Below are 12,475 nucleotides of genomic sequence, written 5' to 3' on the forward strand. Positions count from 1 at the left end.
GGGCATGTGTGTTGGGATGAAGAGAGATATGGTGTTGGCAGGCTGAGGCTGGAGGCTGAGCCTGGGATGCAAGCACAGAGTGGTGGGTCTGATGCTCACAGGGTGAAGGGGTGTAGGACACTTAGGAATGAGGATGGCTCTGCTTGCAGGTTGGTGACACTTGGAGGGGCTTGGAAAAGTCCCAGGCAGATGTGGATTTGGGTAGGTTCCAGGCTGGGGTAAAAAGGAGGTGGCTGTGGAGCTGAGAGCCACCAGGACATGGTATGTGACCCTGGGTGTGTGAGGTAGATACAGGACCATCACCCAGAGCCCTTTTGAACCTGCTCAGGGCTTAGCTGTCACTGTTCCCTGTCCCAGCAGGACTTTCCCACCCAATGCAACTGGGAAACCCACCACCTCAGGCAGCAAAATGCTCGAGAACCGTCATTGTGAGAGACACATACCTTTTGGGGGGGGCAGCAGCCTAGGGAGGAGACAGCCCAAAGAGCTGCTGGCTCATCCATCCACCTGGCCCCTGTGATGCCGCCCCCAGGTGCTGCCTCCCCACCACCCCACCCCCTCTCTGCCCCAGAGATGCACTGAGACCATAGGGTGATGCTCCGCTGTTTATTTCAGCCGCCTGAAGAGTCTCATACACGTGGTGGGGTAGGGGTGCATTGGGGCAAGGGTTGGGGATGCCTGCCCTGGCCCCCCGGGCCTCTCTCCGGCTCCTCTCATCCTCTCCCCCCTCTCTCCCATTCACTCACTCCTCCTCTCTCCTGTGTCCACCTACGGGTACCCTCTCGGCTGATGAGCCTGGCCCCACGGTGCAGCCTCCTGCTGCTGGGGGTCCCCGCCACGGGGAGGGGCGGGCACTGCCCTCCTCTGCCCCACGGGGCTGCCTCTGGGGCCGGGGGAGCGAGGGGCCCGAGCCCCCCTGGGCTGGGGGGACACGCAGGCTGGGCCCCCCTCTCTGAGCTGGGCAGAGAATAGGGGGCTCAGCCCAGACCATGCCTAGCTTCTCCCCATCCCTAGCATCGCCACCCTGCACCTGGAGAAGTGCCAGCTCCGGGGCAGCCGGTGGTGCCGGTGGAGGGGCATGAGCCCCAAGCCTGTGCCCAGGGTGGGAAGGGGACTCTGGGGGGATCCAGAACCCGCTGCTGGGACCGTCCGGCTCTCCGTGGAGCTGGCCCAGGCCACCACCTGCTCCCCCCAGCCCCTGCCACCCGTCCCGTCCCTCCCTCCTGCCGCCCCCCGGCCCCGGCCTGATCCTGACGCTGGCGTTGCTGCTGCGAAGCTGCGAAAGCAGAGCGAGCCTTTAGAAGCCGGAGGAGAGAGCCCAGGGGGTGCGGGGGGCCCAGAGGCAGCTGCATGGGGGAGACTCCTCAGGCAATGCCGGGGGAGCGCCGAGAGGCGAGCTGGGGGGCAGGAGGGGGGCATGGCGGAGGGACGGAGGCAGGGACAGAAGGTGCCGGTGGGCTGCTGGCGCAGCCTCCTCTACAGCACTTCATGCTGCTGCTGAGTCGCCTCACTCACCACCTGTGGGAGAGAGGCACCGTGAGAGGCCATGCCGTGTCACAGCAGAGCCCCGGGTGTGGGAGCAGGCGCTGCCCTCGGTCCCCTGCCTCGCCAGCACCCTCCGGAGCCACCCTGCACTCACCTCCCCGTCACGGGTCTCGATGGTTTTGATCATCACGGTCTTTTTAGTGTGCACCTCGGAGCCCCGCTGCTCTGGGCTGGTCTCTGTAGGGGGAGGACACAGAGGCTGGCACCACAGGGACATGTGGCATGGGGACACAGCCGTGGGGCTGGCGTCACCGAAGAGCTTCAGCAGCTTTGGTTTAACCCCCCCTCAGCTCACAGCAACACCCTAACAAGTGCCCCCATACCAGGGGCTCTGTGTGGCACCTATGTGTCCCCAGCCTGCCAGCCTGGCTACAACCTCCCAGGAGGGACATATGCCCCAAAAGTGGGGAACATGGGGGACTCATCCCAGGTCCTCCTCCTCATGGAGTGAGACTCACCTCGGAAATTGAGTGCAGAAGCGAATGTCTGGTGCATGGGAATGCTGATCCTGTGGGAAAACAGAGGGGAAAGCTTAGTTCCAGCCAGCCCTAGCCCTCAGGTGTGTCCTCATAAAGTTGGACCCCCAAAAAACCACTGACCCTGCAGGTCGCCCCAGCTTGTCCTGCCCCCCTTCCACTCACCGGTTCTCCTCTCCCTCCAGCAGCTTGCGGTACGTGGCGATCTCCACATCCAGGGCCATCTTGACGTTGAGCAGGTCCTGGTACTCACGCAGGTGCCGGGCCATCTCATCCTTCAGGTGCCGGATCTCCTCCTCCAGGCGGGCAATGGTGTCCTGGTACCCGCCGGCCTCCCCCGCAAAGCGCTCCTCCATCTCCCGCATCTGCCGCATCAGCGAGTCATTCTGGGGAGATGGGCGTGCTCGGTGAGACAGGGGGAACCAGAGGAGACAGGGCTCACCTGGGGTGGGAACTGGGGATGCCAGGGCATTCTGGGAAGAGCTCTGGTCAGCCCTGGGCTGGGTTCAGCTGATGTGGGACCATGACGAGTGACTGTAACCCTCAACCTGCCCAGCACTAGGCACCAGGGACTCACGGGGGCAAGATGGGCATGTACTGGGCAACCCCAGCACTCTGGTGCCCAAATCCCCCAGCAAAGCCATCCTACCCCAGCAAAAGGGCACAGAGAGCTGCAGAAGCACTGGATGGCTGCCTGGGGGTGGCACTGGTGCCTGCTGGCTGGGTCCTGCAACCATGACTGTGCCAGAATGGGACTGTTGTGCCCTGTTTGTTTGCAACCACCTTGCCAACCTGCAACCAGACACCCTGAGCCCTGCGCCAGGCTGCCTGGAGCCTCCCAGGCTGGGTCACATTTTACAATCTGCACTTTGATTCCAGGACTCTGCCAAAACACTTTGCAGGAGCCCAGGCCACTGCTGGGGGAGGTGCAGCCCAAATGTGGGTACAAGACCCCCTGCAGCAGCAACTCAGAGAGCTGGGAAGAGCCCCCCACCCCAGAGATGTCCCTGAGCAGCCTTGGAGCAGCAGGTCCCTGCAGGGAAGCTGGGGATTTCTCAGTGCTGCCCTTAGCTCACCGTGCCCTTGAGGGCATCAATCTCGCAGGTGTAGGACTGGATCTGGTGCCGGTACTCCAGCATCTCCTGTTTGGCCTGCCTCAGCGCATCGTTGTTCTTGTTGGCCGCCTGTGTCAGGTCAGACACCTGGGGACAGAGCACCTGGGGTCAGTGGGGATGGCCCCGAGGTGGAGCCCGCTGCGCTGGGGCCAGCCCGAGCCCGCTGCCTCCCGCACCTTGGACTTGTACCACTCCTCGGCCTCGGCGATGTTCTTGGCAGCAATGCTCTCATACTGAGCACGGATGTCCCGCAGCGCAGCCGTCAAATCAGGCTTGGAGATGTCCATCTCCACCTGGATGTGCTGCTCCTGCAGCTGTGCCTGCAGCTCCCGGATTTCCTGCGCGGACAAGGCGACATCTCAGGGCACCCACTCCATTTTCGCCACTCTGTGAGTGCCATTGGAAAAGGGTGCCACTTCTGACCTACCTCTTCATGCACCTTCTTGAGGAAGGCGATCTCCTCCTGCAGGGACTCGATCCGTCTTTCCAGGTCAATGCGTGCTAGTGTGGCTGCATCCACATCCTGGGAGGGACACAGAATGAGGGATAGTGAGGGGTGGCAGGGAGAGCACGAGGGCTGGAAGGTGCAAAGCTGTGTCCAGGACTGTGCCCTGGTGCTGGGGCCAGGCTTCTGGGGGGAGACTGGGATGGGAGGGAGGGTAGGGTTCCCATGCCACACTTAAGGGGACAGGTACTCACAGCTCTGAATGCAGCGAGGTTGTTCTCAGCCTCCTCCTTCAGTTGGATCTCCTCTTGCAGCCTGTAAGCAGAGAAGGGAGACTAGGGGGATCTGGAGGGAGCTCCCTCCCTCCGTGTTAATGTCCCCGGGAGCTGTCCTTAAGCCCAGCATGGCCCGGTAGGAAGAAAACAGATTGTCCTGTGTTCCCAGCAGGCAGCAGGGGACTGGCGGGGGGCCAGGGGCTCTTCCTCCCATTCCCTATTATAGTCAACGCCAGAGAGATCACAAAGACATGAGGTCAGCTCAGTGCCACGCACACTGCCCCAGCCCTTATAGGGGAGAGTGACCAGCAGCTGGGGGGACAGAGCGCAGGATCCGACACAGGGAGTCCAAGAGATGGCCACCAGCTGAGCTATCCCAGGGAGAGTCACAGCACAGACAGGTTTCAGCAATGCTCTGGGATGGGATGTGAAGTGGGGACTGCTGTGGGGGAGGCACAGGTCAGGGCTGGAGATCCAGGCTTGTGTCAAGGAAGGGATCAGTAACACAGGCTGCATGTCAGTGGAAAGGCAGCGGGGAGGAGATGGAGGTGCCCAGGTGGTGCTGGCGCATGGGGTAGCAGAAACCCAACACCCGTTTGTTCTGTGCCCTGCTCCTCCCCTGTCACTGAGAGTTCCTCCATGCCACCCTCCTCCAGCTCCCCAGCAACAGGGAGGACCCCAGCACTGGCCACCTGTGGTGGTGGCTGGGGCTACAGAAAGGGGCAGCAGGCTGTGTCACCCCGAGGGAATGGTGTCCCCAGGGCACAGGGTCCAGGAGGGAAGGTGCAGACCATCATCAGAACACACAGCTCCCCTTGAGTATCTGCCCCTACTGCCAGGTTCCCCACACTCATCAGTCCCTGGGGGCTCCCTCAGCCTGGCCACCCTTGTGAATAATCCCCACTCTCTTCCCCAGCACCAGCCAAGTCCACAGCATTGCTGGAGTGTCCCACTGCTCACAGGGCACCATGGACACTCACGGCAGGCCTGGAGCATCCCTGGCCTGGCCTGTGGAAGTGCAGCTGCTTCCTCCCCGCCCTCCTTCACATCTGGAGCTGATAGAGCACCTTCCCTGGGTTACCCATCTCCTCACTTCTGCCTGCCTGCATCTGTCTGTCCATCCATCCCACAGAGCTCAGCTCTCCCGTGGGCCCAGCAGCCCTGTGTGAGCAGAGATGTGTGTGTGAGCAGATATGGGCATCCCGGGGTGAGGTGCACTTTGATCTCCCAGTCCTGTGGTGTCACAGCCCGGTTTCAGCCTCACTGCAGGGGACAGCACAGGGGACACCCCTGCTCTGGGAGCCATTCTCCCCTCTGGGTGCTGCCCAGAAAGTGGTCAATGGGGACAGAGTACCGGAGTCATGGTGGGCTCTGAGCACAAGGCACGAGGGTGGCAGAAAGCACCTGAAGAGATGCCTGGGCAAGCTCAGCTCCCACCCACCCCTAGGGATGGAGATGCACGGATGGATGCCCACAGGGACTCTCCAGGCCCCCCCCTACTCACTTCTGCTTGAGCTTCTGCAGGTCATCGAGCAGGTTGTCACGCTCAACCTCCACACGAGCCCTCTGGCTGGTGAGCACGTCGATCTGGCGCCGGAGCTCCCGCAGCTCCTCCTCGTACATCTCGGCCACGCGGGTGGGCTCCTTGCCCCGCAGGCGGTTCACCTCGGCCACCATGAGCGCGTTCTGCTGCTCCAAGAAGCGCACCTTCTCGATGTAGTTGGCGAAACGGTCATTGAGCTCCTGCAGCTCCACCTTCTCGTTGGTGCGGGTCTGGAGGAACTCCTGGTTCATGGCATCGGCCAGGCTGAAGTCCAGCAGCTCCCCGGAGCCCTGGTAGGCGCTTTGGTAGGTGCGCAGGGGCGTCACGCGGGTGGTGCGGAAGGTGGACAGGCTGGGCACGGCCGAGGTGCGGGACACCTGGTAGACGCGGGAGGTGACGGAGCTGCCGCTGCTGCCCTTGCTCCCGAAGGAGGCTCGGGGGAACACCGGGGAGCCGCCGAAGGTGCGGCGGTAGGAAGAGACCCGCTGGCTGGAGGAGTAGGACTGGCTCATGGTGGCGGCGTGGGGAGGCGAGGCCGGAGCAGGGAGCAGGGAGAGGGCTGGCGAGCGGCCGGCACAGCTCGGAGAGGCGTCGGGAGGGGACCGCGCGCCGCTATTTGTATCCTGCTGACATCCCCGCCCCTCCTGCCGCCGGGCAGCTGCGGGATGCTGCCGGGGGGAGAGGGCCGGCAGCCCCCGCCCACTGCCCCTCACCTGCGCGCACCCCCCGGCGGACGAGGAGCCTCGGGCACCCCCCGAGCTCCCTGGGAGGCTCTTCTTGCCCCGTCCCTGGGGGTGCGAGGGGAGGAAGTGGGGCAGACTGGTGGTGAACCCCCTATCAGGATGTAGTGCCACCCAAAGGGGGCCCGGACAGACAGACAGAGAGCTTAGGCTGACGTCATGAAGGGAAAGAAGGGAACCTTCACAGCATCACTTGACCCCCTTGAGCCGAACCCCATGCCATGTAGCTGTGGTCCCCAAATTGGTCTTGAGCACCCCAAATGGCCCTGATGATGCCCTGACCCACCCCCTGGCAAGAGCACCAGGCACAGGTCTCCATGTGGGGCCAGACTCCCTTCCAGAGAGTGAGCAAGGAGAGGGGCTGATGTGGGGGCACCCCTGCCCTGAGTGTGCTTGTACTGACCCACCACCTAAACCCTCTTTCTGACGGGGGGGGCTGAGCACTGGCCAGGGTCTGGGTGCTTTTGGAGTGCTGCTGAGTGACCCCGAGCAGGTGCTGGGTCCGAGCCCCAGTGACGGTGACGTCAGCCCCTGTCCTCGCTCCGGCACATTCCCAAAGCAGCAGGCACTCAACCAAAATAGCCTTCCCAGCTCATACTCGTGGGGTGTGGGACACACAAACGTGGTATTTATAGTGGGGGAGGCACTCTGTTAACCCTTCTTGCTCCAGGCGTGTGGAGAGCACAGCTGGATGGGGACCCTGCCTGGAGCAGCCCTAGCCCCTCTCTGATCCCCATCACCCTAAGAGCAGAATGCGGTCCCCAGATTATCCCAAGGCACAGCAGGCTCTGCCCCATCTCCTCAGTCTCCCCCTTGGCCAGGAAGTACACTGGGGATCAGAAAGCCCAGCCCAGCTCCCCAGAAACTCCCAGAATGGGGAATTTCTAAGTCCATCTGAAAAGCCCCACTACAGCTTCCTGCACAAGTAGTGGGTCAGGTCAGAGACCTTCAGGGCCTTGCATAAACCCACGACAGCTGAAAAGAACATCCTGAGGGAGGGCACCTGTGCTGGGGGAAGCCCTCATGAGGGCTCCCCTTGCCTGGGCAGCACCCCCTCCTCCCCAGACCCCCAGCACACCTGGTGACCCCCAGCTCTGCCCGAGCTGGGCTGTTTTGGCTGACGTCAGCTGGCTCAGCCCCAGCGCCTTTGTCCCTGAAGGCCCTGCTGGAGGGGACCGCTGTGCCACTGGGCACAGGGTGACTCAGCAGCAGGACAGCACTCAGCCCTGCCTGGCCCTGCACCTCCCAGCCTTCTGTCCTGGCTGTAACACAGAAGCCAAAGCAATGCCACGGCTCACCCATGGCAGCATCAGCATCAGGCAAAGGCTCAGGCTTGTTCATGGAAGCATTTTCCACTGCCCTGGCTCTGGGAGGAACTCCCCCCTGCTGCTCTGCTCCATGTCACTTGGGCAGCCAGCTAAAGTTTGGGTCCCACAGACATGCAGGTGGGGAGGTGCTCAGTGCCCTGCATCCCTCCTGCTCCTCCAAGCCCCCATCCCTGGAGCCTGTCCCAGCCTCCCATTGCAGAGTGATGTAGCGTCTTCCCAGAGAGTACAAGCTGCCTGGAGGAGCCTGCCTTTAAAAGGGAAGGTATTTCCAGATGAAGTTGTTTCATCCCAGCTCAGGGAGAGAATGGAAGAAAGGGGGGGCTTGTGGGGGGAGAGTAGATGGAAAAACAGACAGCATCCTTCCTCCTTCTGGCCCCATTCCGAGTATGCCCTGCACATCCCAGAGCGCCGCACGTGTGCCCTGCCCGTGCCGCAAGTTCCAGCAAGTGGCCCTTAGCTGGAGTGCAGAGGGGCAGGTGGGTGCCCTGTGAGGGGCATCTGGGACAGCACACCACCAGGAACAGAGTTCAGCCATCCGTTTCCATGACCCCACCCCACTGCTGTGCCAGCTGGGACTGTGGGGAGGATGGACTCCTCAGGGATAGGGTCCAGAAGTGCCTGGCACCCTGCCCTGGTAGGTTTCAGGTAATGAAAAGGTGATGCAAATCCCATCTCAGGCCTGGGTAGCCCTTGTTCCCATCCTCATCCCACAGAGCAGGCTGGGGCAGGGTTGGAGTGCTCCAGGGAGGGGAAATGCACTCTTGGGCACTGTTGCTTGGAGGGGAAGCAGCTCAGAGGGGTTAACTAGGAGATGCTCCTGACCCTGCTCTAGGGCAGCCTGTTTGAAGTGGCTTTTCCTCAGCTGTGGTGACAGCCTTCCGGCATGGCTCTGAGCAAGCAGGGGCCCCATGTCTTGCAGAGGGTGGACAAGCCTCTTAGGAAATCCCCGTCTGCTTGGGGGACCCAGCGTGCCAGGAAGGAGGGATGAAGAGCAGGACCAGAGACCCTGACTGAGTCCCAAGGACAAGATGCCAAACACTTTGTGCCAACTACAGACCCAGAGGCTGCAGAACGTGAGGAGGCTGCGGAGGCCAGAAGAGCAGGGCTGCCTCCTCTCCTGTCCTGCCTGTGCAGCCTCCCCACAGCTCCATCCCAGGCCAGGCTGACCCAGACTAGTGGAGCCTGGGAAGTGGCTCCTGAACCCCCGCTCTGGCCTGGTCCCAGTTTCCATCAAATCTTGGATGAGACTGCTGCCGGGAAGGCGTTTGGAGCTGGAATGTCAAACGACTCCCTCTGGTCATGACATCCCTGTGAGCAAAGCCAGCTGCATCCTGCAGCCGCCCCTCCCTCCTGGCCCTCCCTCCCTGCCGTTCCCCCAGGATTTAAACCCAGCACAGCCTCCTTGGGCTGTGGGTGTCTTGGGGCTTGAAGCTAGACAGGATGTGGGGACAGGGTGCTGGCCCTTCCTTGTCCCTATGCCCTGCCACCAGGACCCAATGCCCCCTTTTGCCTGGCCTTAGCTCAAGGGTGAGTTGAGAGATGGGAATGAGAATGGGAATGAAGCAGCGGGGGTGTCCATTCCCCTCCCTCCTGACCCCTGGCTGTCTTCCTTCATCCCGCTCCTTTTACAGCCATGAGCCTCCCAGGCGCCTTTACCCTAAGAGGGAAGGAGTGTGTGGCCCATTCCCCAGTGCTGACGGATCCATGGTGCATGCTATTGTCTAAATAGGAGGTGGCTCTCCCTGCCTGCCTGGAGCAAGGCCCAGCCTGGCCTGCTGGGGTCCCAGGAACTGGTGGGTAAAGTCTGCAGTCCCTCCACAGCCGCTGTTCATCCGAGCTGCCCCCATGCCTTTGCCCATTCCAGAGCTCAGGACCAGGGGGTGCACAGACTGTCTGTCTGCTCCTGGTCCCCACCCCCATGTCCCCAGGAGATGGGGATGCTGAGGACGTTGTCCTGTCTGTGAGTGGCACAGAATGCTCGGCGTGCCAGGATGCCCCCACGGCAAGCATGGATGCCAGGGGTGTCCAGATGCAACCTGTATAGATGCTGGGAGATGTTTGCTCACCTCCCTTGGTCTTTGTATGTCCTCTGGGCAAGTTGTTGCCCCCATGTTTGACGAGCATGCTGGGGGTGAGCTGTTGCCCTGAGTTGTGTAGATGATGGGTGAGACCAGCTACTTCCATGTCCATGCAGATGCTTGACTCATACCCCTGCTCCATCACTCCTCTACAGCTGGCCCTGTGGTCCATGGGGATGTTGGGGATGTTCCCCCATCCCTGCTGCCTAGGGGCAGGCTAAAGGGTGTCCTGCCCTCATGGTCCAGGTGAATATCCCTATTCACCTGCCCAGTGGTGTGGAGATGCCAAAGTTGCCCAGCTGCCCTTGTGATGCACGTGGCCCTGGGGATGACGGAGTGGCTGAGTGTCCATGGGGATGCTGCAGGCCTTGATAGCATCAGCCATGCCAGTGAGATGAGGTAGCAGCACCCACTGCATTGCTGGTGGCTCACGTAAGGCATGGCGGCCGCTTGCTCAGCCTCCTGCAATTCCTGGGCGCTGATTTCACTTTCCCATGCTCAGACACGTGGGCCGGGATGCGGGGGACCGCCTCGATGGATGCCATCCCTTTGCTCATCCTGGCAGGGCTGGCAAGGGGGGGTCCAGGCAGCCTGGCAGGCCCTGGGAGAAGGGGGCGGCACTTCCTGGATCTCTGCTGTGTTTACAGTCTTTGTCCTGGGCCATCTTTCCATTAACCCCTTCCAGCAGGGAGGGCTAAGCACTGCCTGCCCATCCCCAGAGCCAGCAGGGAACACTTCTCTTACAAAGCCGGCCCGGAACCCCACCTGGGCTGCCAGGGGACATAGGAAGGACCACAGTGCCCTGTCCCTACTGGCCCTTCCCTGCCAGGCACCCCTGGGCACACATGAGCCCAGCAGCAGGGTGCATAAATGCAGAGGAGAAGCTGATGCCGTTTTGGAAGGGCTGCCCGTGGCCCCCCACTGCCCTGGATGATCCGTGGGGCAGCATGGGATGGGGGACAGCAGCACTGTCTTCCAAAGAGCACGGTGATGGGGTAGGGGGCAACCATAGCAGGTGCTGTGCAGCCCTTGGCGCCCAGCCAGGGGTGAGTCAGAGCCCACCCGGATATAGCCAGCAGGAGCTTTTTCTGGAAGTCCCGCTGTGCCGGGAATAGCTGTGGCACGCCCTTTGCTCACAGCGGCGGGGCTAGACGGAGGCCACACCCGGCCCTGCCACTCACTGCTGCTCTGACACCCCCGAGTCCGGCACGCCCTGCCCCTGCATACACACGCACACCTCGGGAACCATCCATCCTGAGCACCCACTGGGTACCCATCCGCTCTGGGCATCCACTGTCTGGGCAGCCAGGGCTCTAAATGTCCTCAGATGTCCCTCAGGCACAGCCTGGGAACCGTTCAAGAGCACCTGGCCCTGAGCTGGGTTCTGGCAGCAGGGGGGTGATGCTGGCAGGAGGAGCGTGGGGATGCTGCCTGGCACACAAGTCCCTTTGACACACGTATCCCAGCTCTGGGCTGGAGTGCTGGGTGCTCCCAGCCTGCTCCCAGCCGGGCTCCAGCCTGGCCTGGGAGGCCTGGCCCTGTGTTGTGCTGTGGTTGACATGGAGACCCTCCAGCTGTCTGTTTGCAGGGTGCCAGGCAGTGGGAGAGCTCGTTCCCATTTGGTGGTGGGGAGAGGCAGGTGTTTGGGGTTAGGAGCATAAATCCAGAGCTGTCAGGAGCTCTCAGCATGACAGGTCACAGGGTCAGGGGCAACAGGACCACCAGTTTCCAGTGCTCAGAACACGGACAGTGTCTCCAACTAACAGGGTGCTCACATGGGTGACTCAGGAGCTGGGAATCCAGCTGGCACCCAACACCTGGGCCCCATGCAGCACTCACAGGCTGCCACGTCCATCTCCCAAGGCCACATACCCATTGCTAGGAAGAAAGGATGCAGAAAGACTGATTGAAACCCGAAACCTTGCTGCTGCATCCAGCCCATTAAGAGAACCCAGACAAGGACGGGAGGCACCCTAATCCATGCAAGGCCAAGGGGTCCTATCCCTTGGGGTCCTTTCCCAGGAATGCCCCTGGGGCTGACAGGCAGCTTGGGTGCTGCCCTGCCACCGTGCCAATGCTCAGAACCCAGTGCATTGCTGTCACTCAGAGACTTTTGTCTCCAACATGACACCATGGATTTGTGCCTTGTTTCCTGTGGGGGCCAGGCAGTGCCAAGGCAGGGGAGCAACAACGATGGGGGGCTGCAGCTTGGCCTGGACCCACCCCACTCCAAGTATACCTAGCCTTGGAGAAGCGAGTGTGTTTTCCTGTGCACCTGCACCCCTCTGCAGGCAGGCCAAGCCCCATTCTGGGGCAGTCCCTGCTCCCCCAGTTAGCCCTAGAACTGTGGCACACCGGGGCAGGATGGGTGACCATCGTTGTGGAGCCTGTCCCTGCCCCTTGCTTCCCAACCCCGCCCCTCCTGGCTGTGTCCCTCTTCCACCCACCCTTAATTCAGCTGTACCCCAACCTTGTCAGGCTCTGTGTTTGCCTGGCCTGGACCAGGGTGCGGGCTGAGGGGTGCGTGGTGTGGATTGCATGGTGTGGGGTGAGAGTGCAAAGTGCATGGCGGGGGGTATAGTGTGGGAGGTGCAGGGTGTGGATCCTGGGGTCACAGGGTGTGGATTGCGGGGTGCAGGGGGTGAATGCGGGGTGCAGGGTGTGGATTGTGGGGGGCAGGGCCGGGTGCAGATTGCGGGGTGTGGATTGCGGGGTGCAGGGTGTGGTTTGCGGGGTGCATGGCCGGGTGCAGATTGTGGGTTGCAGGGTGCAGATTGCAGGATGCAGAGTGTGGATCGCAGGGTACAGAGTGTGGATTGCGGGGTTCAAGGTGTGGGTTGCGGGGTGCAGGGTGTGGATTGCGGGGTTCCAGGTGCGGATTGCGGGGTTCTGGGTGCGGATTGCGGGGTGCAGGGGGTGAATACGGGGTG

The 12,475-nt window shown here is 62.0% G+C and overlaps 1 protein-coding gene across 1 annotated transcript; it reads right to left on the bottom strand.

The window, feature by feature from the left end:
* Positions 1–592: 592 nt before the first annotated feature.
* DES (desmin) lies at positions 593–5,962 on the bottom strand. The gene is made up of 9 exons (XM_036387164.2): positions 5,361–5,962; positions 3,836–3,896; positions 3,564–3,659; positions 3,313–3,474; positions 3,098–3,223; positions 2,187–2,407; positions 2,004–2,053; positions 1,640–1,722; positions 593–1,518 (listed from the first exon to the last, which is right to left on the bottom strand). The coding sequence occupies exons 1-9, from the start codon at positions 5,909–5,911 to the stop codon at positions 1,477–1,479; spliced, it is 1,392 nt and encodes a 463-aa protein (XP_036243057.1). The 5' UTR covers positions 5,912–5,962; the 3' UTR covers positions 593–1,476.
* Between the last annotated feature and the right edge of the window lie 6,513 nt (positions 5,963–12,475).

Source organism: Molothrus ater, chromosome 7 (genome assembly GCF_012460135.2).
Source record: "Molothrus ater isolate BHLD 08-10-18 breed brown headed cowbird chromosome 7, BPBGC_Mater_1.1, whole genome shotgun sequence".
In the NCBI taxonomy this organism is placed as follows: domain Eukaryota; kingdom Metazoa; phylum Chordata; class Aves; order Passeriformes; family Icteridae; genus Molothrus; species Molothrus ater.